General features: G+C 50.2%; 1 protein-coding gene across 8 annotated transcripts in view; it reads right to left on the reverse strand.

Moving 5' to 3' along the window:
* The window catches only part of EFCAB6 (EF-hand calcium binding domain 6), a 250,449-nt gene that overhangs the window by 71,492 nt on the left and 151,579 nt on the right, over window positions 1–27,378 (reverse strand). For all 8 annotated transcript variants that reach the window (XM_045467278.1, XM_045467283.1, XM_045467280.1 and 5 more), the window contains 4 exons: window positions 20,415–20,529; window positions 17,980–18,113; window positions 13,081–13,313; window positions 2,134–2,230 (listed from right to left, as the gene is read on the reverse strand). In XM_045467278.1, coding sequence (XP_045323234.1) covers window positions 2,134–2,230; window positions 13,081–13,313; window positions 17,980–18,113; window positions 20,415–20,529 — 579 coding nt within the window. The remainder of the gene's footprint in view (window positions 1–2,133; window positions 2,231–13,080; window positions 13,314–17,979; window positions 18,114–20,414; window positions 20,530–27,378) is intronic.

Consider the following 27,378-nt stretch of genomic DNA (forward strand, 5'->3'; position numbering starts at 1 on the left):
CAGTGCCGCGGGGGGCCGAGAGAGGTGTGAGGCCCGGCACGAAGTGACGCTTGACCCCCTACAAAGTGGCTCCACGTGCCCCTGCTGATTCCTCTTCCTCCGTAAGCCTCCAAGTCTTCTTCCCTTCCCACATTTCCACCAGGCTCCCTTCTAGAAGGGACGGACCCAAGGCTGCTGGCTTAGCAGCAGAGCACTCCAGGGTCCCCACCCCTCCCCTAAACACACTTGGGGTTCTGCAGAACATCAGGGATAAAGATGGTTATGAGAGGCCACGGGAATTGGTGTGGAGAGGAGGGGCGCCTGGGGGGCTCAGATGGCTGAGTTCAGGTCACGACCTCACAGTTTCGTGAGTTCGAGCCCCGCATCGGGTTCTGTGCTGGCAGCATGGAGCCTGCTTGGGATTCTCTCTCTCCTCTCTCTCTCCCCCTGCCCCTCTCTCCCTCTCTCTAAACAAAAACAAAAACAAAGTATGGAGAGGTAAGTGCAGAGGACGTGCTCAAGGGAGTGAACACAGACAGAGAGGGTCACCGAGCCCGAGAGGGGGCAGGTCCAGACAGGGAGTGGAGGAGGCCCGACAGAGCCGTGGGAGGGCCAGGGGAGGAAGCATTCCAGGAAGTACGGATGCAACAAGGCAGAAACAAAGGCCTCCGGCAGCCTGTTCATTTTCCCCACAGTGCCCACCTGCTTTGTTAATAAGCTGCCTTTGTTTCTTAACCGCCACCTCTCCTGGTCTGTGAGCTCCGGAGGCTGGAAGAAGATGGGTCTTCGTTACCACTGAACCCCCAGCACAAACCCACGTACCCCGGAGATGTGCTGCGCAACATTCATCAGAGCAGGGCAGGATGAATCCAGGAAGGGCCTGGAAGGGGCCGTGGGAGCCCCTGGGTCCACGGAGGGCAGCATCAGCAGAGGGGGCATTATAGGGGCAGGAGGAAGAGTGGAGAGAAATAGCAGGGAGGAGGGGAGAGGCAGGCCCAGAGAAGCTGGGGTGCAGGGTGTGGAGGATGATGTCACACAGTGAGCTCGGCCCTCTCCCGGCTGCCATGCCCATGCGGTCGCAGAGTACAGCCCAGGGCTGGCCCCGCACTCCCGCAGGATGGCTCAGGAAGGCCAGCCCTACCCGTGGGAGCGGGAGGACTCTGTGTGATTTGCCACCCTGAGCTGCACAGTCAACTCTGATGGCAGGGGACTGGGGAGAGGCAGCCCGGGGGCAGCACAGGACTGACAAGACAGAACTTCACATCGGACACACGCCGAGAGAGGCAAACATTGAAAGAAAATGACCAGATGGAACAAAGTGGAGGCGTTCTTCACAATAATGTGAAAATCCTTCTGGGAGCGTCTGCTTGGCTCCGTCGGTTAAGCGTCCGACTCGATTTCGTCTCAGGTCATGATCTCGCAGTTCGTGAGATCAATCGAGAGCCCCACGTCGGGCTCTGCGCTGACAGTGCGGGACCTGCTTAGGATTCTTGCTTTCTCTGACCCTCCCCTACTCGTGCTCTCTTTCTCTCTCCAAGTAAATAAACTTAAAAAAAAAGAAAAAGAAAACTCTTCCACAGTGCAGTTTTAAAGACACTTCCTAAGGTGAAGGTGTTGTGTCCTTGTTGGGTTATGAAATGATCACCCACTTGTGGATGAACTCAGTCCTGCAGGCTCAGTTCTACTGTCCTGTGGGTACAACTGTCATTAGATTATGCGCCCATCTCAACACCAGATTGGTTTACACGATTGCCCATCTACAGCATTCACCTTCACAATGTGCTTGCTATCGTTTTGGAAGACAGGAAGAAATCCCACCTACCCAGAAATGCAGGTTTTGAATGGGGTAAAAATGATATGACAGGGTTCTTTTTTTTTTCTTCAAAAATTTTTAATTCATATCAAACCTGAGATACCTCTAGGAATTTCTGTCCACATGACTCCTACAAATACTCCTTTTTCTAAACATCAGTTGACCTCGGATGGGAGAATTTATGCTGAAAAAGTATTTTAGGAATAAAAGGAGTCACCAGTTGGGTATAGAACATTGTTTTCCCATCTCAGCGACGGGATCTAAACAGCTTGATTATCCCAATGATCTGAGAACACTGAAATAGATTTCCTTTCCTTTTAAGGAAATAATCGTTTTCTTACCTTAGATAAGTCTGACCATCTGGTTTTTGCTTTGGTAGCAAGATACTGATGAGCCTGCTCACAAGCTAGTTCTGAATCTGCGACCTTCTGTTTTGGTCTTAAAAGAAAAATAAATAAATAAATAAATAAATAAATAAATAAATAAATAAATAACTGTGTTTAAATTTAATGGACTCATTCATCTCCCAAGGGGTTCCCCATCCCCGTTTGTTTCAAAGATACCGTTAAAGTCTGTTATTTCACATCTGGTCTAACTTAATTCTCAGAATACAGTCTTATTTCCCCAGCTGCATGTTAGGGAAGTCTTCTTAAATTCTATAAGTCCTTGTTTATTTTCAGATAAATGCTGTTCAACTTTCTCTGCCACTCACAAAACAAACAGGGCTCATTTCTTCTCAGAAGGGGAAAAACACCATAGAACAGTGAAGCCTCTTCAGAAGAAAACAACCACAAACTTCTATTTCTGAATTGGCGAATTGGAATAATGATGCAGACTAACAAACGGTTCAGGAACACGGGGCGGGGGTGGCGGGGGGGGGGGGGCACCGCTTCCTCGGTCCCAGCTACTGTTCAAAGGTTGGGCTCAAGTATGTAAAATGATCAAAATTCTGTTTATTTCCTCCTAGGATGATGGACGCCAAAGACACTTTAAAAAAAATGCCCCACGCTTAACACCGTGGCTAAGCCCTGGATTCCTCCACTCGAAGGACGGGGGCGGATAAAATCTGTAAAACCTTCCCCACTTCCTTTTCTGTAATTGCTCTGCTCCTCGGAGCACCTATCCCTCCCTTTCTGGCAACTTGAGCTGTTTTCCACATCCAGATCTGCATCTGAAATATTTTCCCTGCAGATATCAGGGCGCTCAGCACATTCCCCTGGGCAAAACTGACCATATCCACATCACCCGACGCTTTCCTGAAATGGGACCACATCTGAGACCCCCACCTGGAACCTGTGCTTACTCACAGGCATGTTGGGTGCCAAGCGCATCTTGCCACCGGACCGAGGCCCATAGAGACCCCAATATGAATTTCTCCTGAAGGGTCCCCAGAAGACCAGTGTGGGGGATGGACAGCAAGCAAGCCCCACAGAGCCCCTTTAAAGAAGTATTATGTACGCTTCTGCAAATGAACCGCACATAACAAAAAAAAGTCTGAAGTCCACCAGTATGCTGCCAGTTGAGAAAATGCAGGGATTGGTGTGTTGCAAACAATGGAGGTCAAAGGCTCCCACAATCCCCCTAGAAGGGCCGCTTTGAACGTGACCCTCTGTATGTGACACTCAGGTCGGCAGCACTGTGTGGGTTTCTCAGGTGCTGATGGCCTCCACGAGGTCAGTGACCAGCGGGTGCTGAGCACAGCCAGTCAAGTGACACGTGGAATCTGGAGTTTTCCCAGCCAGGCCGGCATTACCATCCCACTCTGCGAAAGAGGAAGCTGTGTTTTCGGGAAATTAACCGACCTGCCAAATGACACAGCCAGGACCTGGAAACCATTCAGACTCAGGTCTCCGATGCCATGGCTAGCCTTTCTCGTGACCATTTGGTTTTTATCCGAAGCTACAGGTTTGCTGCCCCTGTAAGTTCACTCTTCGTAGGAAAAGATCCCTGAAATATCACACTTCACAGAGGTGAGGGACGCCTCTGGTTTTTATGCACTGGGGGTCCTCTTTCCACTTAGCATTTCTGTTTCCGCTCAACAAACGCAGCATTGCCCAGTGCGTGGCTGGAGCGCCGGGCTCGGTGTGAAGGCTGGAAAAGTGGAGACTGCGGCTCCCGCCCACCAGACAAGGCTCTCCTGGAAGTTCCACCCTGGCACGCATTTCAGAAGCAGACGGCAAGCCAGGTCGCGGCAACCCGAATCAACAAAGCAGGCAGCAATCACTGTTCCTCATGTGGCTTCTTCAAATCCCTTCCAACACGCTCTGCTGCCCCCGGACAGCTGTCCTGGACCGCTCCTCAAGTTCCTTCATGACTGACCGTGCCCAGAGCCCATGAGTCACCAGGTGCATCGGTATCCATGATTACCCCCAAAACCTACACTGGGCTATACTGGGCCACATGGCGTCTTATTTTAAGCAGCTCTTCTTTGGCGAATTACGTAAACTGTGACCCCCCCCAGTTTGGCGAGCGCAGACTCTTACATTGCTACTGTTGAACCAGACCAAATGAGGGCTTTCCCAGTTTCATTTTCCCTCCTGGAAAATGCCAGCTCATGGGGGGTACACGGTAAACTATGGCGGGCACGCCTCCCTGTATTAAGAGCCCACCCCGGTCTTTAAGTTCACCAATTACTTGCATATTGCTGAATCCAGGGGTCTTTGCTGACTTGTGTGTTCCATGTGCCCCTATTAACCATCTCTCCCCTCTCTGGTTGCCTTCATCACGCTGCGCTTTAAGTGACACCGCGTGTTGGAATACCAATCCTGGGGCCGGGTGAACGTGTGCCTTCGGTGAGCGTGGTTTTCCCTCCCCACCTGGCTCCCCCAAACCTTGACCACTCCTCTCTCTTTCCACCCCAAAGTTTATTTACTCTTCTGAAAGGTCATCCCTTCTCACGTCCCCAACCATGCCTTCCTGCCATTTATCCACACATCTGTACCGCTGGGGCCGTAATCTCCTCACCTACTTTTCTGTTCCATCTCTCTCCAACTGACTACTGGACTTCACAGAATCATGGAATTTCCAGGGTGGAAAGGGATCCAAAGGTCAACCAATCTCATCCTCTGTCACTAGTTCACCACGAAACGTTTGGGAAGGTTGGGGGGACTAGGTTGCATTTTCACAATTATTGCTTAAGAGGACTGTAGGTCCTAATAATGATGCCTGTTCCCCTGTCTTCGCCTTAAGTTCCTCCTAAATCCTACCTGCACCCACAGGACTCACCTGAACTCCCCCCAAAGGATAGAGATTCGGAGGGGCATGTTCTGTGTCTGCAAAGTCAGCGAACCCAAACTGATCTCGCTATCTAAACACATATCTGAACGGCCTCCACCAACCCAATTTCTTTTCTAGGCTGCAAGTCTTGAATGTTTTCTCAGTGAGCCAGGCTCAAACCAGGGACACCTATGATTTTCCCACCCATTTCTCCCCGTCCCATTTTATATACTTGTCTCCTCAAGAGATCAGAAGGTTTTTCTATGGCCTTTTCCAAAAGTTACTGATTTCCTCTATTGCCTGACTCTTTAGATCTTGATAGTCAGGGAGACCCAGCCTTGTTATCAGCCAGTCTGTCCGATGCAAACATATATGACTTCTTACTCTGTGCTGCTCTGGGTTCTGTAGACACCCTGACCAGCGATGTGGACAGAGCCCACATCCTCAAGGAGCTCATACCATGATTGTGGGAACTTACGGCAACATGTGGAAAATGAATGAATCAGATAACTCGGGATATGAATGTGACCAAGAGTGATGGGTGAGAGGGGAGGCTTCAGCGGCTCTCTGAGGCATGAGTGGTGATGAGGCAGCTGTGTGATCACAGGGACCAGCACTCCAGGCAGGGCAAGAGTCCTTGTCCCTCTTGTCCAGCTAAGATGGAGAAGGCACACACTGCACCCTCTCTCCCCCACTGATTACAACGAAAAGCTCTCGACAGAATACAAGAAGTAATTCTGAGGACACCAAAAAGAAAATAATAGAAAGATGATGGAGGGTGCCTGGGTGGCTCAGTCGGTGAAGCATCCGACTTCGCCTCAGGTCATGATCTCATGGCTCGTGGGTTCAAGCCCCATATCAAGCTCTGTGCTGACACCTCGGAGCCTGGAGTTTGCTTTGGGTTCTGTGCCTCCCTCTCTCTCTGCCCCTCCCCTGCTCACGCTCTGCCTCTCTCTCAAAAATAAGTAAACACTAAAAAAAAAAAAAAAAAAAAAAAAAAGAAGGATGATGGAGAGGGAAATCAAAACTTGAAGAATGACTGATACGAGTTTCATGGGTTCTTTATCACCCATATTCCCAGCTTAGGCTTAAGGACAGTCCCACTTCTGGAACTATGCAGCGGGCACGGGCCAAAAAAGCTCCACAAGAAAGCCTGTATTTCTGACCAAAGAACCAGAAAGGATAGCCCTGAAGTACAGAGTATGTGGGGGATATAATGCCCCCTTTGTCTCTTTTCACCCTCCCTGTTCTGATCCAAAGACTCTGAGTTACACACCTACACTTTTGTGACATAGCCAGCAACAGTAGTGGCCAAGTAAGTGCCTAAAACTAAAACTCTTCCCTTTCACCAGAAGACACACTCTGTGCTCAAGGAACACTGAAGGTATCCACATTATTGTTTTCCTCTCACTGCGTTGCACTGGGGGTAGGCCCAGTCATATGAAGTACATAACCATGCAGACAGGCCCAAACCTAAGGGTTTCCAGCAAGAAGGCCAAAAAAAAAAAAAAAAAAAAAAAAGAGGAAACACGTGGGTGGGGGGACTCTCTGGGGGCTGGAAAGCGTGGGGAGAAATCATACGAGAGGGCTGAAAAACAGGATGCCTAAATCTGTGCAGGAAGTTCCAGATTCACTTCTGCTGTGCTCTTGTGTGAAACTAATCCAAAGCAGCACAACAGAAGCTCTGAGAACTTCACTACTGTGTACTGAAGACTTGCTCCCCCCACAACTCCCCACCTGGGGGGCTGCGCACATGGGCTGGCCTCATAGTGCTGCAGTGGCCTTGAAACTCAACTGACACAGAAACCACAGAAGGCAGGTTAGGACTTGCAGTCTGAACCTAACTGGATTGACTGTTTGCTTAAAACATAAATAAAACACAAATCAACACACAACTGAGGATTTTAACTGGGCCAGAGTATCATAATATAATACTTAAAAAGCCCATGATACAATCCAAAATAACTCAATATACAGAGAACCAGGAAAATCTCAACAATTCTCAAGGTAAAAGACAACAGACTCCAAGATGACCCAGATATTGAAATTATAATATTTTAAAGCAGCTATTAGAAACATGAAGTAAAAGTAAATGTCCTCAAAATACGTGGAAAGGCAGATAATATGAGCCAAGAGATAGAAGGCTGGGGGAAGACAAGAACCAAATGAAAGCTTTAGAAATGAAAAATACAAATGAAATAAAATTTTTACTGGATTGGCTCGATGACAGAATGCAGACGACAGAGGAGTGAGTCAGTGAACCTGAAGACAGATGAACAGAATTAATCCAATCTGATCAATGGGGAAAAAAAGAGAAGAATACAGCTTCAGGGACTAATACAGGGACCAGTGGTACAAAATCAACAAGTCTACATTCACGTCACTGGGATACCACAAGGGGTGGATGGAGGGAGAGATTGATACCAAAAAAAAATTTTTTTTAAACATGAGGAAATAATGGCTGCAACCTTCCCAAACTCGATGAAGAACATCAATTTACAAATTCAAGAAGTTCAGTAAACCCAAAGAATGATGAACAAAGAAAGTCATGCCCAAACACATCATACCAAAACTAATAAAAACCAAAGATAAAGAAAAAACATCCTGAAAGTAACCTGAGGAAAATGACACCGGCCATCTAGGGGGCCAGACCATTTGAATTCCTGCAGACTTCTCGCCACGAACCATGAAGGCCTGAAAACAATGGAGTAACATTTTTAAAGTGCTGTGAACATAACTGTGAACCCAGAATTCTATACCCAGAAAAAAATGTCTGTTAGGAATGAAGGAGCAAGAGAGATTTTCTCAGTGAAGGAAAACGAAGACAACCTGTCTCCGGTAGACATGCTCTGAAAGGCCTGCTGAAGAAAGCTTCTCTGAGGAAGGAACATGATAGCAGAGAGAAACAGAACTTCAGAAATAAGGGAAGAGAAGCAGAAATGGCAAGTATAAACACACTATTTTTCTCGGTTTCAAAATTCATGAAGCACAAGTGGATAGAACTGGAAAGAGGTATAGACAAGTGCTTAACTATTGTTGGGGACTTCATCACTCCTCTCTAGGAAGTGATAGAACAAACAAATAAGCAAGAACACTGAAGACCTGAACACTATCAACTAACTTGATCTCATCGGCACGCTCCACCCAACGACAGCCAAATACACGTTCTCATCAAGCATCCATGGAATACTCACCAACATAGACCATCTCTAGGGTCATAAAATTAAGCTGAACAAATGTAAAAGAATTAAAATCATACAAAGTATGTTTTCTGACCACAACAGAATTAAACTAGAAATCAATAACAGAAAGATAGTTGGAAACCATGGACATATTTTAAAATTGACAGAACCACACATAAATAATTGTGGATCCAAAAGAAAGTCTCAAGGGAAATTAGAAAATATTCTTAAGTAAATGAAACTTAAAACTGTAATAGATCCAGGTTTGTAGAATGTAGCCAGCTCAGTGCCTACAAGGAAACTGATAGCATTCAGGGTCTCTGTTAGAAAAGAAAGAACTTGGGGCGCCTGGGTGGCTTGGTCGGTTAAGCGTCCGACTTCGGCTCGGGTCATGATCTCGCAGTCCGTGAGTTCGAGCCCCGCGTCGGGCTCTGTGCTGACAGCTCAGAGCCTGGAGCCTGTTTCCGATTCTGTGTCTCCCTCTCTCTCTGACCCTCCCCCGTTCATGCTCTGTCTCTCTCTGTCTCAAAAATAAATAAAACATTAAAAAATTAAAAAAAAAAAAAGAAAGAACTCAAATAAAAAATCTGAGTTTCCAAACTTAAGAGAATAAAAAAGAAGAGTAAACTATATTCAAAGCAAGAAGAAAGTAGGAAGTAATAAAGAAGAGAAATCAATAAACAGAAATTTGTTTCTATTACACAGAAAACAATAGAGCAAAATCAATGAAACAAAAAGGTGGTTCTTTGAAAATATCAATCAAATGATAAATCTCTAGCGAAACATATCAAGAAAAAAGAAGAGAAGACATTACCTACCAAGTATCAGAAATGATAAAACGGATAACACTAAAGACCCTCCAGATATTAAAAGAATGTAAGGGAGGAATATTTTGAAGAACTTTATTCTCATAAATTTAACAACTTAGATGAAATGGACCAAAAAACACAAACTCCAAACACTCATTCAAGAAGGAATAGAAACCCTGAATGATCTATTAAATTAATGAGATTCATAGTTAAAATCTTCCCAACAAAGGAAACTCCAGGACCTGATCAGTTCTTTGGTGAATGATATCAAATATTTAAGAAAGAAATAACAATTCTATATGATCCGCAAAGTGGAAGAGAATTGGCATTCATGACTTTCAGTTTTTCTTAGAGGGCTTTCAAAGAACAACAACAAAAAAAAAACTATTTTCTTTATGAGATAACACTCATTCTATCTTGCAATACTACCTGGGTCCATTGATGGGGTCAATGGGGTCTTACATACATGGGGTCTTAGTGATCTTGATTTCAATTTTACTAGATCGATTTCATTATCCCAAGAAATGATCAATCATTTATTCTTTAATTATTTCCAACTATGCTAAAAGGGGGGGGGAGAGAGACTAAAGCACTAAGAAGAAAACAGAAAATAAGGGAATTGCTTAGCCAATGACAGGATCTTGAAATGAATCACTCCCTAGTTTTCTGACTGCACTGCCCAAAGTATAACGGCATCTTTAGAGAAGGTGAAAAGAACACAGCAACACCATCTTTGTAGTCTTATGTCAGTTTTCATCGAACATAGTTAAAAATTCAGAATTATTTCATGTTCAAATGGCAAAGGGAAGAAAATTGAGATAAGAAGACATCTCCCAATGATCAGATGAACCAGAAGAGGAATCCACACAGACAGAACAGGACCCTGGATTCCAGAGATGATGATGAGACTGATCATACAAGCCAAATTTTTTGACAAACGAATGATGTATTTCTAAGAACGAAAGGGAAATTTGGCCTTTCGATTCAGCTAGCCATTCAACACGAAGGACCTGATCATGCAATATTTTGTGACAAGAGGCCGAAGCATCAAATTTTGCTAAAAGGGCACGTGACAGTGTTGTTTCATCTTTTATGATGTACATGAACCAAAATGGACTTGATGTGGGTTGTCAGTAGATAAATGGACAGGCAGGTATGTTTTAAACAAGGAAACAGATTGGAAGGGAATAGATGATGGAGAAATGAAACAGGCCATTGGACTGATCGTTCTAATTGGCATTTATACATCTAAAAATGAAAATGTTTTGAGGTTATGAGACAAACAAGGTGGTCTTACTCTCTTCAACAAAATTATGAGCCCTCAAATTTTCCAAAAGTATTGTGTTTGATAATGCTGGTGGAAAGGGAAGGCCCTGAAGGTAGAGGGGCCCAAACAAGAGGGCAGGATGGCTTCCAGAAAGGGATGGTGTCTAGGTGTGGCCGGTGGCTAAAAGTGAGGCTGGTGTGGTAGGCGGGTGAAGGAGGGTGAGGCCTCCAGGCAGAGAAAGGGGTCCCTCCAAACAGGCACCCTGCGTTCACATCTCTGCCCACCACCCATCACCTGGGTCCTTCATCCGGCCAGTCAAGTGATAGGGCCTCCTTGTAGAGTACTAAAGGATACATCTTCTCGAAGCAGAGGCATGGGGTCTGGCCACGGGAGGCCTTCTAAAGCAGTGGCTTTCTAAGGCAGTGCCTTGGTTGAGGTCTCTCCACCAGACCCTTGGACGCCATGCTGGGTCTCCCTGGACTGCAGGGACTGTCCTTTACATCTATCCTCTGCTCTAGGACTGCCGAAGGGTCTTTCTGCAGCACAATGCGGCCCTCTGCCTCCACAACATAAAACCCTCTCCTGTCTGCTGGTGAAGGATGGACTCCTCAGCCTGGCTCTCCAGCCCCTCCTCAGCTGGCCCTCCTGCCTCTCCAGGGCTCCCCTCCCACCATGCCCCCATGGCGCGTGCCACTTCTGCACACACATCCTCTCCCCGCTTCCTGAATGTGCTCGACGTTTCCACCTCTGAGGTGTTGTAAATGCCGTTCTCTGGCCTCGAACCACCATCTGGTAGCCTGCACCTGACAAACTCCTACTCACACCTCAAGATGCAACTCAGATGTCCCACTTTTCCCGTGCACCTCAAGCAGGCTTAGCTGTTCCCATCTCGGAGGCACTTCAGACATCCTTACGTTTCACTATAGCTCTTTATTTTTGTACCTGTTCCATATTCACCCATGAGCCCCTCAAAGGCGGTCTTCTCCATCTTTGTACTACCTCGTCCTGGGGCCACATCTAGCCCGGAGCAGACCCTCAGTAAACACTTGATGAGCGAAGGAATGAATACAAATAAGAAGGCTGAGTCATTTGAATGGGAAGATGGCGCTTTGTGGTTGAAATTTTCTAGGTTCATTCTGCACACATTCTCCAGAAAATTCTTTCTGAAGGATATTTTTGTATTGTTTTAATGGTAAGCAATCAAGTCTCATATTACAGCTCCTCAGAACTTGAGCAATTGGAAGCAGGTGTCCAATTCACGTGTTATGTGATCATTTCTTTCACTTAGAAGGAGACCACAGTTGTTTTCTTTCTGGCCGGCTTTTCTTAAAGTACAGGCAAAACAAAACCAGCGAATTCAGAGAGAAAAATTAAAGAGCGCTATCAGAGGGCCTCTGCAGCCTAGCCAAGTATCGCGTAATCTGGCCCAGTAACGGGGGCTTCTGGGAGTTCTCAGCTCCAGGGAGCTCCCCGGCCTGGCGGAAGGGAAGGGGTGGGGCCGCCGGTACCTCCAGGGCAAAACAGCCTAGTGAATGTTACTACGGCGCCGAGAACACATCTCTGTATTATCATAGTGGATGGGAGGGTTTCAAAAAAAGAGTACTATTCCACTTATCATAATTGGTCAAGGAGGGGCTGAAGGGCTAATTCATTCATGCCTGTTGGCATCAACAGATCTCGATGGGGCGGATGTACCGGCATTGCTGTTCCTGCTTGAAGGGGCGTAGGCGCTTACTGAGAGAAACGGAGGAGACGAATCACGGTCCAGCTGACACGCAGACTCGCCTCCTCGACCTGAGGGAGGCTGGCATGCAGTAGACAGAGGTCGGGGGTGGAACACTGCTGGGGAAGGGGTGGCGGGGCCGTCGTCCTTGTAGCTCCCCAAACAGTTGGCTCAGCTGACCCCAGATTTATAGAAAGTAAAAGACGTATACTTGACCCTTGAATGAGGCAGGGGTTGGGAGCGCCAACCCCCCCCCCATAGTCAAAAGTCCCCATATAACTTTTGCCTCCCCCCAAAATTAATTAGTAGTAGCCTACTGTTGACTGGAAACCCTACTGGTAACACGATCGATTAACCCATATTTTCAACGTTATATGTGTAATACACCGTGTTCTTACTATAAAGTAAGCGAGGGAAGAGGACGTGCGAAGAAAATCGTAAGAGAAAACACATGTACATAATCACACTGTATTTATCCCTCCCCCCCGATCCACATATAAGTCAGTCAAGCTGCAGGGTTGAAGCATCCTGTGGTTATTCAAGGGCCCCGTGTATGTATGTGTTTACACTCATAGAAAAAAAGCCTGACGTGATACTCAGTTTCCATCAATTACCAGAAGGTGCTCTGTGGTTCCCCAAGTCGTGTGATTGCCTGGGCTGACATGTTAGTGCCTGGACCAGTGCTCTCTAGACAAGCGTTAGCTTGCACAGCTCAAAGGCAGGGTGCCGACAGGTCTCGCAAGGCTGGGCGACACCCATAAATCCGACCCCAGCTTTTTATAAAAGAAAAAACACAGAAGTGTCTGCACGTAGTTGTCGTGTGGCTAGAAGGAAGGCTGGCATGATTCACAGTGACACGTGAGACCCACGCTCACGGGTGGCTAGATCGGGTTGTACCTTCTAATCCGCACCCGGTATCTTTCAGGCTTTCCGCATTGAAGGCTACTCCTTGCGTGGTTTCTCTCGAGCCCCCCAAAAGGCGAAACGATCGTTCCCCGGGGGGGCCAATCCATTCCTCCCCCTCCTCCGTGGGCCCGGCGGGAGCAGCGGACCCCGTGGGGGCAAAGGCGCTGAGCCGCGTGCGCTCTTACCTAATGAGTCTTTGAGGCGGGTCGTCTGTTCTCAAAGACGTCTTCTCGCACAGATTTCGAAATTCCCGAAAATTTAGCGTGACGCTGAGTCTCAGGCCAAGAAGGCCCAGGAAACGCTCAAACTCGTCGTCTTTAAGATTGAACAGTAGGAGCCGTAGCAGTCTGTGGACATCGCGCATGTGGATGATGCCATCCCTGTCAGTGTCTATTTTAAAGAAGGCGGAGTAGGGGTCCTAAAAACAAAACGCACGCGTCAAAGCGCTTCCTTCTGAACCCCCGCGACAACACACTTACAACCCCGCGCGGGTGGGCTCCTCTCCAAAACGAGGAAGGGGCGGTGTCCCCGCAACGGCTCCGTGGGCAAGTTCCCTCCTCCAGGAACATCCTTGCCGCCATATGCTTTTCCCAAGGAACCACGCACCGCGTTCTCCCGTGCCCTCTTGTAATGCGGGGAGGCCAGGGCAAGGGACAAGAAAGGCTTTTCTCTTTCCCTTCCCCTCTCCGCCTTTATGGTAAGAGGATGCTGGAGCTCTTCAGGACAGATAAAAATCTCGCCCTCGATGTTCCTATAGAAGCTTCATGATGTGTGGCAGCTTCTGTCTACAGGAAAACAAGTGCGGCCCTGGATGTCACCTCCGGGGGCCATCCGGGGGCCAGTACCCGGTTTTGGGTGACGGTGCTGACGAGCTGGCCCTGTCTGCTGAGCCAGAGGGACTTTGCACGGGTGCTCTGCTCCGTCGGTGACGCCACACGAGGGCACCACAATCCCCATCTTGCGGATGAGCAGATGGAGGCTGGGAGGGAGCCTGTGACTTAGAGGCCACGCGGCACGCCGAGGGCCACTCGGCGGGCAGGTCGCCCGCTTTCAAACCTCAGCTCTGCCGGTTAATACTGGCGAAACCGTGGGCAAGGTATTTAGCCTGGCCGTGCTTCCGTTTTCTCATCTGTAAAATGGGGGTTACGGAAGTCCCTCTCTCCTGGGGTGGTTGTGAGGGTTGAATATGCTGTTTCCTAAGTGCCCGAACATGCTGTTTGTTACTGTCGCTGTGGCCTGAGGCCGCATGGCAAGTGCCCGGCGCTGGGGCTCTGAACGGGCTCCGCCTGGGCCAGTGCGTGTGCTTCCCCCGTCTGTACTTCCTCTGTCTCAGGCTCGGAAAGTTGGCGACGCGGCCCCAGCGCTCCTCGTCTCCGTCAGTACCTGACGCGGCCCCCACCGGGGCTTTCTGTGGTGACTCTGGAGGCGCTGCACTCATACCTTCGTGTCCCAGGATCTGCCGTAAGAGGTCGTTTACAACAAAGACCTCAAGGGCCTAATTAAGACGTTCTGGGATTTTGTGGAAAGATCTGCCTTTCTGCAGTCATTCATTCACTCGGCACCTCATAATGCGCGGTCACTGGGCTGAACAGATGGGGACCCACTGAACATGCTGCCCTGCCTCCCAGGTGCCTCCCAGGGCCACCGCCATCCAGCAGGCTCCTGTGCCACCACCTGGTGGCCTCTTGTCCAGCAGCAGCACCGGTGGGGACTTGCTCGGGGCTGCGGGCCACCTCTTGGCCACCCCTCTGCCCCCATTCCTCTCCTCTGCCCCCTTGCTGTCCTGCGAGCATGCCAAGCCTGCCTCGGGCGTCTCAGGGAATTCTCCACAGTACCCGCACCCTTCCGTGTGTCTGCTCCAATGTCACCTCTCCGGGAGCATTTCCTGACCCTCTCTGTACAACGGCATCTCCCTGGTCCCTGACACTCACCCGGCCTTAGTTTTCTTCACAGAACATGTCACCGGCTGACGAGCTGGTGATGTGTGTGTTCGCTGCCTTCCCCTTTCTGGAAGGTGAACATGTGGCCTGGGCTCAGGTCACCTCCAGCTCAGAGCAGTGCATAGTAAACACCTGCGGAACGGAGCTGGTGGGTATGGAGAGGGCAACAAGTGTTTCCTGAGCACCTACTGTGTACCGAGCACTCTGCTCAGCACAGAGACACAAGCTAGCCTCAACGTGGTCCCCGACACCAAGGCTCCCACAGTCTAGCGGGGAAGAAAGGCCTGTCCGCTAATGTAACAGCAAATCAGTGTGGCAGGGACGGGAAGACGGGTGTGAAGGCCGTGCTCACTGCCAGCCTGGACTGCCGGACGACAGGGACAGTCCAGATGCCATGGAATGCACGTTTATAATCCTCACACATGTAAAAACCTTCGTCATTCCCCTCATCTCGGTCTTTGGCCTCCCAGAATGAAGACTCCTACTTTTATTGGAGTCAAGTAGATGTTCCAATTCCTGGCTCCAACCTCTGCGAGACATGTGGCTTTGGGTAAGTTTCTCCCTGTCTCAGACCTTCAGTTTCTCCATCTGTGAAATGGGAACACGAATGCCTACCTGAGCGGGTCCTGCGAGGGTTTAAACAAAGGAGGCCACGGATATAATCCCTCCCGTTCACTGCCTACACGTAACGTGAAGTCTTTTGTTCACTCAGCAAATACATATTGATCACCGACTACATGTCAAGCACTGTGGTGGCCGTTTGAGTTATTTGGATGATTTGGGAACAACTCAGCCCTACGGTCTCCTAGGATCACAAGTCCACACGCTTGTACCGGGAGGGGAACGGGCCGGCGGCAGATCTCCCCGCAGATCTGAAGGTGTGTGGAAGGCCCGAGTGATTAAGAAAGACCAGAGCCTGGGTACGAGTTAACTGGTCAAAGGGCCTGGACTGGCAGTCCGGGCAAAGGAACAGAATGTGCAAAGACATGAAGGCGAGGAAGAACACTGGCTGGAGTGTGAAGGGAGGAGGAGAGGTGGGCACAGCCAGTGCGGAGCCGGGGCCCGCCGGCCGGTCGGGCAGGACGGGGGCTCGTCCTAAGAACGGAGAGGACGCTCTGATCAGGGTGCATGCTGAGATCACCACGCAAGGTCAGGTGTCGAGGACAGACAGTGAGGTGAAAAGTACAGTTGCAGAAATGTATGTAGAGAATGATCCCATTTCTGGGGGGGGGGGGGGGTTGGTTCCAGATTCTGATTGCTTTGAAATAAATACCTGAACCCGGGGACACATGCCTGACCCTGCAGAGACGGTGTCTGGAGGGGGAGCCCTTGGCCGAAGGAGAACCCGTCCTCAGGTCATGCCCCTGCATCACCCGGGGGTGTCTGTGCCTGTTTTCCTCACCACAGTCGGGGAGAAAAGATGTCTCTTATTGGGTCATGATGAATTATTTCCTCAATTCTTCATGGTCTTGGACCTGAGCCGTGGAGGCACAACTAACTCACCTGGCTTTGTTGTTGTCTGTAAACCTGAGCTGAGTGCTGAGACGACCTCGCGTGGCTACAAAATTGCCAGGCAAACAACAGCAGCGGCTGTAATAGTATTTTAGGCTAACCCAAGGTGGGTTTTCCATTATTGATGAGGAGAGATGCTCAGGAATTTCTCACGAATAGGAACTCAATAAAATAAGTAAGGTGACTGTCCCTTCCCGCTCAAAAATCAAGGCACACACTCGGTCTTATTACTATACACCTGTGAGGACGACAAGCAAATCCCCAGTGATCCCAGAATTAACCTGCATCCCTGGCAATTAGAGATTCACTTCTTTGTCTCAACCCTAGATTACAAATTCTTGGCAGGATAGAGTGGGTGGCAGTGAATGTTCATTGACTCAGTTCATTGTGTAATTATTTAAAATAAAGATCATTCGGAAATATGGCACGTGTGTGCACCGTCACCAAGCCGCACGGGTTCCAAAGATAGGCGAACGGGGGTGCCAGCACAGAGCCTGGCTCCCCCTACGCCCCCTCGCTGGGAAAGGTGAGCAGAGGGGCGGAGGCAGAGGCCAGAGAAAGGAGGCTGGCTTGCGACGGAATGGGTGAGTCGGCCCCCCGGGTAAAGACGGCAGAGGGGTGCTGGCCGTGAACCCCTCCGGGCCACCCTGGTGACAAGCAGGGAGCGCTTGCTCCCAGTGACCCTCCGCTTCCCCTCCTGCCCTCTCACCCCCTCACCCTCTCGCCTACCTGTTCCTGCACACCCTGGGGCCTCCACCCTGCCTTGTAGCTACCACAGCCGGCTTATCAAATTGACCCTCCCCCTTTAATTGCTCCTTTACTTCTCAACACAGAAACAGCTTAGGTCATTCTCTGCCTGCCTCTGTGTTTAAATGGCTGCTGTTTCTCCCGTCTTACCCATTACAGCCTCCACATGCAACCCACCCTAGCCATCTGTGAGCTTTTCCCTAAAGCCCATGACCGTGACCTGTCCACCACCTGCCTGGGGCAAGCTCCCTCCCCTATTGTTTGCTCCTTCCTTTTTCTGGCCAGCACTTGCTGGGGGTTTAAGATTCGGTTCAGGGGCCACCTCCTCCAGGAAGTCCTCCTTAGTGGGGTCTTTTCCCTGTGCCCCCATGGCATGCTATGGTTCCTTCTACAACAGGCAATCCCATGTGTCTGAACTATCTGTTTACCATGTGCGTCTTAGACTGGACTGGGGCCCCTTCTTCCATCTCCAGCCTTTAGCAGAAATTCCAGCAGATCGTAAGGGCATGCTACTTGTCTGCCGAGTGAATGGGTGGCGTGGATAGGATGGACGAATGCGCATCCCGAATTCCTCCTTAACTCCCTGACCCGCCCCTCTCCTTCCACATTTCTCCAAAGTCTTCGAGAGGCAGAAGGCAGACCCGGCAAAGCGGGAGCAGGGGAGGACCTCAGGGCTGGGAGGGGATTGCAGAGTTAAGCCCGAGCCCCCCTCCCCAGGAAGGGGAGAAGGGGTGAACCGGAGTCTACGGCGAGGGGCGCCGGGTCCCGTGAGGTGCAGGGCATGCCGGGGCTCCGGGAGTCCCAGCCGGTGGGGCTGGATGGCTGGGAGCAAGGTGGGGTGGGGGGTGTCCAGATAAGCCAAGCAGTAGATAGGTCATAATTTACCCGGAAGACTTCCCTCAGTCTCTGGGGGAAGCGCTTCACGCACTCTTCAGCGGTTACAAAGTAGCCGTCCAAGTTACTCTTCGAAAGAACCGGAGTCTGCGATGGAGCCCCTTCTGGCCCATTCCTCGGAGCGTCTGAAACAATGACAAACCGGAAGACTTCCGTTAATGGCGCGTCCACGTCTTTCGATTTGGGCACTGGATTTCTCTCTGTCCCAAATCCTGTCGGGATACTCGACAGCGGTAAGCCTTGCGATGCGAACGTAGCACTAGCTTTGTGATGGGCTGGGTTCTTTTCCTTCAGTTTCCTAGAAATTCTGCCCTTGCAGAAAGAAGGTGCTGTCTAGACTGCGGGGCCAGGCTCTTGTCCAGCACATGGCGACCGCCTCGCCTCGCACACTCCCTCGTCTCCCCGCCCTCCCCTTCCTACAGGACCGGGCTGTACCTCACTGATCTCTCCATTCTCGGGGGCAGAGAAGGAGAATTCCCTGCCTGGCTTTGGTTCCCAGAATCGTGTCGTAAACAGAGCAATGTGGAAGTCAGTCAATGTTTGTTAATTCACAGGCCACATGTCTGCTGGACACTGTAGGAGGAGCCTTCAGGTATGTGTTGGTCCTCTCAACAAACAACCTTAAGAGGTAGATTCTCTTCTTGTGCCTCGTTTATACGCAAGGAAATCCGTTATTACGTCCATCTTACATACGAGGAGATGGGGGCTCGGGGGCTCCCCGGCTTCCCCAAGGTCACAGGGCTCATGGAGCCCGTCAGGCTCCAGAGCCCAGCAGCCTAACTACTGCGTTATGGCCTCTCTCCCCTAAAACTGAGGAAGACACTGTAATCTCTGCCTTAAAACCAACCAGGGGCGCCCGGGTGGCCCTGTCGGTACGCAAGTTGCACCCATGGGTCTGCGGGATGGATGGTGGGCGGGGCACCTGCAGCTCGTGGGCACCCTATGGCCCAGTCTTGAACCTGGCTTCTGCCTCGCCTCCACCTGGGCCTGGAGCGGCCTCCCTCAGGCTCACTACAGGTGCAGGAAACACTTCTCCTGCTGCTTACCTCCCCCTCCGCCACCCTGGGTCCCTGGCCTGGGGCCGGCCCAGAGCCGAGGTCTCTACCCCCACCCCTGCCAGCATCTGGCCATGTGGGGAGACAGGCAGTGGTGCGGGACAGATGCAGGGAAGAGGAGGAGGGGGACAGTGGGGGGAAAGGAGGGGGGCAGGGAGGAAGCCAAGAGCATTCAGTGACTACTGAGTCAAATTCCCACTCAGCCACCGACTCACTGCTCTGGGACCGCGGGCAAGTGACTGACTCACCCTGCGCCCCAGTTTCCTCACCTGAAAGACAAGTTCAGCCGGCACACTGGGAGCGCTAAGATAAATGTGAAAACCTTTTCCTTCTTTTTATCTTCCTTCAAAAATGTCAAAACGTATACCCAAGGGGTCAAAACGGTAAATTCTATGGCTTCTCGAATTGCCTGTTTCTCATGTGGGCACGCCCTCTCTCCCCTAGGACAGGCCTGTCAACTGATACTCTGGTGTGGCCAGATAGATGGTTGACCTTCTCATTTTCCCGGCGAGGAGTCCCGGCTGCCAGTTTCTCTCGGGAGGCCCACCGCACGGCCCTGTCATCTCCCAGACCGAACGCGGGGGAGATGGCAAAATGCAAACAGGGCTTCTGGGTTCTGCCCTGTCCAGCCTGCGCTGCATTTGCAGCAAAAAAGGAAGCGTATCCTGTCAACGTATTTGTGGGATTACTGTGGCCTTTCTAGAGGGCTTCTCTGTCCATCTAAACTCTAGCAAGAGGGGATGCGAGGGGGAGGATGACCCAGCTGCTCGTCCTCTCCCTGCCAGGTGCGTGGACCGGAGAGCAGAAACCGAGCAGGTGGCAAACAGGAGGACCCAGCCTCCAGGCTTGACTGCACCATGTACGACAGATTTCTTGGCAACCGCTGGGGGCAGGGCGAGGGGAGGGACCGCAGCTCAGCGATCCTGGGCATGTCCCCGAATCTCTTAGGGTCTCTGTGTCCTTATCTACCAAAAAGGGGGAGGAACGCCCGCCTTGCTGATGCCTGGGTGTCACTAATCACAGAGAGGCAGCATCTGTTTTTAGGAGGAAAATCTTAAAGGACATGAAGCGTGATTGAAGGAGCACAGGCTCTGGAGCAAATTTTAGAAGCCGTTTGTGCTCTGAGTTTGTAGAAGGCTCCGTCAGGCAAAATTCTGCACTCACAGTTTGGTTTAGTGCAAAGAAAAAGGCCGAAACACAGTCAGATGAAGCTAAACAAGAATGTCTGTTTCCAGTCTTAGAACACACGCTGTCTCGGCACCTCAGTTCACACTACCTCACCCCGGTGGCCTCGCGGCCGCGCTCGCAAAGACTGGCGTCGCCACCGGTGGGAAACGTGTCCCGGCAGGGCCTGTGCCGGCGATTAGCTACCTCCAAGGCCTGCCGCCAAGTCCAAGTAGCTCGTCCCTCCTTTCTCATGTCCTACTTCTGCAGTGAGCGGAGCATACTGGTCATCATCCACGGGCATTCCGCGATTTCCCAGTACCTGGTGAGGAAGGAAGTGAGGAGAAAGGCAGTTGAGTGGTCCCGGGGTCCCAGCTGACCGAGGCCCTCCAGACCCACGGTGGGCTCGGCCCCATGGCCCCTGCGCTCTGGCCTGTGATTGTTACTCGTGTGTCTCCACCCACAGGCTCCCTACAGGTGGGGCCCAGGTGTCCTGACTCCTTGGGCGAGATGTGTTTGTTGAGCGAGCGAGCGAGCGAACAAAGGGGTAAGTGGGCTCGCAGCCTTGGGTTCAGCAGGCATGGCCCCAGAGGCTGCAGTCAGCACTGCAAACCTTTCCAAAGGCCATGCCATCCAAGGTATCCAAGCTCACATCTGCTGTGACTGCGGTGGTTTTGGGTCTCATTAGTTAGATTTATATTCACACACATCCTAGGAAACACAAACCAAATAAAGCAGGGTGGCTGCATTCTGTGGAGAAAGCTGAGGGGGGAAAGGAATAGGGGATGGGATGAGATAGTACTCATCATCACCACCATCATCATCACCACCATCATCAATATCACTACCATCATCAATATCACCACCATCACCACCATCATCATCAATATCACCACCATCATCAATATCACCACCATCGCCATCACCATCACCACCATCATCATCAATATCACCACCATCAATATCACCACCATCACCACCATCATCGCCATTGCCATCACCACCATCACCACCATCATTATCAATATCACCACCATCACCACCATCATCGCCATTGCCATCACCACCATCACCACCATCATTATCAATATCACCACCATCATCGCCATCACCATCACCATCATCAATATCACCACCATCACCACCATCACCATCATCATCAATATCACCACCATCATCAATATCACCACCATCATCGCCATCACCATCACCACCACCATCATCAATATCACCACCATCACCACCATTGCCATCGCCATCACCACCATCACCACCATCATCAATATCACCACCATCATCGCCATCACCATCACCATCACCACCACCATCATCAATATCACCACCATCACCACCATTGCCATCGCCATCACCACCATCATCATATCACCACCATCACCACCACCATCATCAATATCACCACCATCATCGCCATCACCATCACCATCATCATCAATATCACCACCATCACCACCATCACCACCGCCATCATCAATATCACCACCATCACCACCATTGCCATCGCCATCACCACCATCACCACCATCATCAATATCACCACCATCATCGCCATCACCATCACCATCACCACCACCATCATCAATATCACCACCATCACCACCATTGCCATCGCCATCACCACCATCATCATATCACCACCATCACCACCACCATCATCAATATCACCACCATCATCGCCATCACCATCACCATCATCAATATCACCACCATCACCACCATCACCACCGCCGTCATCAATATCACCACCATCATCGCTGTCACCATCACCACCACCATCATCACCACGATCATCATGCTTATTGCCTGCTACGTGCCAGGACTGTGCTGAGGTCTTTACAGATACAGAGCCTTCTGCCCCGGCCTCTTCACACTAGAGCTGCAGAGTGTAAAGCCACTTAGCTGCAGCAGGGTGCCTACAACTTGTGTGCAGTGCCTGGCTCCTTCTGTCTGGGTGCCGTCCTTCTTGGTGTGTGGGACTAGGACCCAGGGAGCTGGCACCATTGCCTTGTTCTCATTCTCACTATCAGTGCCAGTAATGAACTGAATGGGACCGCGGCTCGCTGTATCTGCACCAGCCCAGTTGGTCAGGCCCTGGCCGTGGCTTGGCTCGTGTGTGTGGGTTAAAGTAAACCAGCCGCGGGATGTATTTGGTGCAGCATTGGAAGCAGAGTGAAAAGGGAAGGGAATGCAGGTGTTGTGGTATTGTCTGCAGGGGCTCGGTGGAGAGCAGCGCCGGATGCCAAGACTGTCCCCAAAGGCCTGCCTGGGGACCTGGGCAGGCAGCGCTGGCTGGGAATTCTGACAGCTCCGCGCCATCTGCACAGGCACCCCGTCCCAGCTCTGCGGAGGAGACTGGCCCAGCACAGGACGACACGAGGGTTTCGATGGAAAGCTGCAGCCCACGCAGAAGCACCCAAGCGGCAGGGGGACTCTGAAACGGATAGATTGGTTGCTTTCTTTGAAAAATAACTTTATATTTTGAAAACAATTACACATGAATTATTCATTGCAAATTCCTCCTGCTCAGTCCTTTCATAAAAACATATGTAGCGGATAGTAAGGAAATGTCTGTAGGCAAATGTTTCGCAGCCTGGAGGCTTGTGAGGCACCAGAGAGGCTGGGCACGCCTTCAGCAGCCTGTCCTGGGGTTGTAGGCGTGCCCTCCCCTGCGGGCACAGAGCATCACAGAGGACGGGAAACCCGGAGGGTGTGATCACTAGAAGAGGCACTAAGCACTTTCCAAACATGCGTGTCTCTAGAGCCTCCCCTTGCACACTCTCATTTCTGGGAGGAACACAGCAGCAAATCAGCTAGATTTATCATGACGCTCGGAGGCAATTTACCAAACAGCGTAAGCCCAAACTGCAGCATTTACAAGAAAGGTTTCAAAACGTTTAACCATTCAAGCCAAGTCCTTTGGTCTTTTCTAGGAGGCATCTCATGAAGTGAGTTCCTCAAAGAGTGACAAGCCATGGTCTGGCACATTCTGATTCACAGAATTGTCACTTCTGCTGTCCCTGGGACGTCCCTTAGATCGCAGACTGGTTCTTCCACAGGAGGCCATGTCCTTCCACGGGACCCCTGCTGGCTCTCTCGGTGAAGACAGGTGCTCCCCAAGGGGTGCCCACAACAAGAAGCTGGGTGAGGGACTTGGTCTTTCCAAGCCCAGCCACTGCAGAGCATCCGGGGATAGAAACATCACCAGTCTCTCCATGTGAGTCACGCTGGTCTGCTATGGCTCTCTGCACCCTCTTCTTGGTGGTTGCTCCGGGGAGAATATATACCGCTAACTTTTCACAGTCTATTTGGAGCTCATAGCGAACCACCTCACATAAAATGAAGAACCCTAGCAACCATACAGGCCCTACCCTGCCCCCTGTCCTCTAAGCTACAGGTCTACATATGTTATTAACCCAAGACAATGTTATAATGTTTGCTTGAAGCACTCAGGTGCATTTTTTTTAACGATGAAAAACCAGGCTTCTGTATTTCATCAGCTAAGTACCATTTCCAACGTTCCTTATTCCTTCTTGGTCATCTGAGCTCCACCTAGCATCAGCTCCTTCAGCATTTCTTACAGACAGGATCTGCCTGCAGTGAATCACCGCAGTCCGGAGCAGCTCAGATAAAAGCCCCCGGCATGAGAACACTGCTGGCGGGAGGTGTTCCGGAGACGGTGGCTCAGGTGCGAGAGTTCAGGCTGGCGAGCGTCTGGAACAGAGACTCAGCGCTGACGGTCTGACGACAAGGGCAAGGGCTGGCCTCACCGCCCTACACACGCCTTCCTGACTCCAGGTACTAAGGGAAGCTTCCCAGGCTTCCGTCGAGAAAGAGAAGCCGGGCTTCCTCTTTCGTTGAGAAGGAGAATTTGACTGAGGAGCTACCGGGCGTCGGCCACCGAGCCAAGCGACTTTCGCGTTATTTCATTTAAACTTCACAACGCTCCGTCTCACAAATGAGGAGGTCAAAGTTCAGGGGGAAGGCTAAATAAGCCATCTGTTTCCTGAAAAGACACAGCTACAGCTGCTAGAGCCAAGGTGTCGCACGGGAGAGCCTGGACAGCATCAGCTTCAGCCTCGCCTTTTACACACGAGGAGCCCGGAGCCCGGGGACGCCTGGGAATAGTGTGCAGACACTCCAATAACTGCACTGGGGGTGACTGCCCAGGGACGCTTGGTGGCCAGTGGCCACAGCCCAGCACAGGCGACTGAGTCTGGACTCACGGTTGAGGCTTCCGGCTCTGTCAATGACGAGCAGTGGTGGTTTCTGCCGCACAGCCACACGCTGGCCAGTGTGTCACTCCCCATTCAAATGACACAGCCTGGGCAGTCTACAGAGGGTGCCACTGAGGCTGGGTTTGAGAGTCCCCCAGCCTAGACGTACTACGTGTTTGGAACAGGGTGGCAACGGGAACAGGGACTCTATGAGCCAGCTTCTGCATGACAAACCGTCCAAAGCCCGGCGGCTGACAAGGAAACAAGCATTTATTCTCACGCTCCCGGCTCTGCGGGTCAAGTGCGGTCTGGCAGACGTAAGATGGATTTGGCTAGGTGTTTCTGATTCAGGCTGCGGGTCGACTGGCTTGGCATCGGGCCGCAGGTTGGATTCCGGCCTGTTCTGCGTGCATTCATTCTGGGGATCAAACTGAAGGGACACAGCTGCCCCGGGCAGGTCCTTCCACTGGCAGAGCGCTGGAGCACCAGGCCAAGCAAAAGCACGCAGCACATCTGAGGCTGCTGCTCAGGTCACGTCTGCCGCACGCCAGGTCAAGGAAAGCCACACGACCAAGCCCGACACCCCTGGGTAAGGGAAGCATCCACTGAGATGGTGAACAATGGAGGAGCCGGGGTGAAGAGAGGGTAACGATAGGTGCGCCAGCTCTGAGGGCCTTTCCAGCTCTTTGCATCTATGAAATTCTATCAATTTGGTGGCAACGCTGTGACCACTGGAAACACGCCATGATCACAGTCCGACCACATCCCTGATCTAGAAATTTCTAGTCCGTAAGGCTAGCTCTGTCTGGTCCACCTGATGTAACCCTACCCGTTCCCCCAGCGATGGGACTCCACTGCTTTTTCAACAACAATCCTTCCTCCAACCTATGGCCCGACGGCGGACCTTCAAGACAGAGCAATGGCTTGTCAACAGCGACCCCAAGTTGTGAAACCGTGGTTTTTCTTTTCTCTTTTGCTGCGGGCATGATGATGACACTGATGATTTCGTTTAGATTTTTTAAAATATGTTATTCCTAGGGGCGCCTGGGTGGCTTAGTCGGTTAAGCGTCCGACTTCAGCTCAGGTCACGATCTCTCAGTCCGTGAGTTCGAGCCCCGCGTCGGGCTCTGGGCTGATGGCTCAGAGCCTGGAGCCTGTTTCCGATTCTGTGTCTCCCTCTCTCTCTGCCCCTCCCCCGTTCATGCTCTGTCTCTCTCTGTCCCCCAAAAAATAAATAAACGTTGAAAAAAAAATTAAAAAAAAAAAAAAAAAAAAAAAGAATTTCTTGGGCTCCCGGGTGGCTCAGTCGGTTAGGCATCCGACTTCAGCTCAGGTCACGATCTCGCAGTCCGTGAGTTCGAGCCCCGCGTCGGGCTCTGGGCTGATGGCTCAGAGCCTGGAGCCTGCTTCTGATTCTGTGTCTCCCTCTCTCTCTGCCCCTCCCCTGTTCATGGTCTGTCTCTCTCTGTCTCAAAAATAAATAAAACGTTAAAAAAATTTTTTTTAAAAATATGTTATTCCTATAGAATCCAACAAGACTAGAATTGTGTTCCAATGGCTCAGAAGGACAAGATGCTGAACCAACACTAACCTTCAAAAACCGTGAAATGAGACGGCCTCCGTCTGAGAATAAAAGATAAGGTGCTCTGATAGGTTTTCAACGTCAAGAGGAATTCCAGGCGTAATGAGTAAATCGACCAGACACGTACTTCTAGTGGCAAATACCCAGAACCCGGCTCATTTTTGCACACATGTGTAAAACCTTAGAGAGTTCTGTGGGCGGATGAGTAACAAATTGTGAAGACTGAAGACATGAGCAGACAAGCCACCCCTCCCTTAGAGGAGGCTGTTCTCAAGTCCTAGGGCCTGATCTGTTGTCCAAGGGCAAGTGGACACAAGCTGTGAAACCCAGAGCTGAGGGTCGAGTGCAGCGGGCAGAGCCGACTCTGAATGACTGCACTCCCTTAGGCAACAAAAGGCTCTCCGTTCTCCCCTTCTGCACATCCTGGTATGCTCTGTCTCCACGATTCCAAAGGAGATACATTTCTAATACATAAATGTAATGTAAGTCCAATTGTGATTGTAATAATGCATTTGGGGGACAAATGGGTAAAATTTATATGGAAAAATACAAACATAGCCTCAGAATAGCCTAAAAAACATAAAAAGGAGGAAAAATCAGTTTCACTAAGTTAAAAAAAAAACAAAAAACATATTGCATTAATACAGAAAAGATGTAAGACCAGTGTAACAGAATGGAAATTTCCAGACTTAGACTCTGGTATAATGAGAATTTCACAAGTGACAATCCAGTGGGAAAATACAGAAGAGCCCCCATCTTACACCAAAAACAAACATTAATTCCATATAGACTAAGCATTTCATTAAAAAATAAAATGTAAAAATTCTTGTAAGAAAGTCTAGGAGATTATCTATAAAATATGGGAGGGAAACCTGGGGGCTAGAGGCATGACAACTTATTAACCAAGACTACAAACCCAGCATTTATTTTTAAAAAAAGAAAAAAAGGAAGCCAGGAAGGAAGACAAATATATTTGGTTGTACAAAACTTAAAACATTTTAATGGCAAAAGATATAATAAAACAAAAAGACAAATGATGGGTTTTGAAAATATATTTGTAGGCCAGAGGACAAAGCATTGGTCCATTAATTAATTCACCAGATTATTTTGGACACCTGTAGGCCAGGAATTATCGAAGGCACTAAGGATACAAGAATGAACTCAAGGGCCAAGCCCTACTGAAAGGGTTTACATATGGTACTGAGTTCAGTTATGTCCCCCCAAAAGATGTGCTAAAGTCTTTATAAAAAAATTGTTTTTAATGTTTGTTTTTTAGAGAGAGAGAGACAGAGACAGAGACAGAGACAGAGTGTGAGTAGGGGTGGGGAAGAGAGAGAGGGAGACACAGAATCTGAAA

Source organism: Leopardus geoffroyi, chromosome B4 (assembly GCF_018350155.1).
Source record: "Leopardus geoffroyi isolate Oge1 chromosome B4, O.geoffroyi_Oge1_pat1.0, whole genome shotgun sequence".
NCBI lineage: Eukaryota > Metazoa > Chordata > Mammalia > Carnivora > Felidae > Leopardus > Leopardus geoffroyi.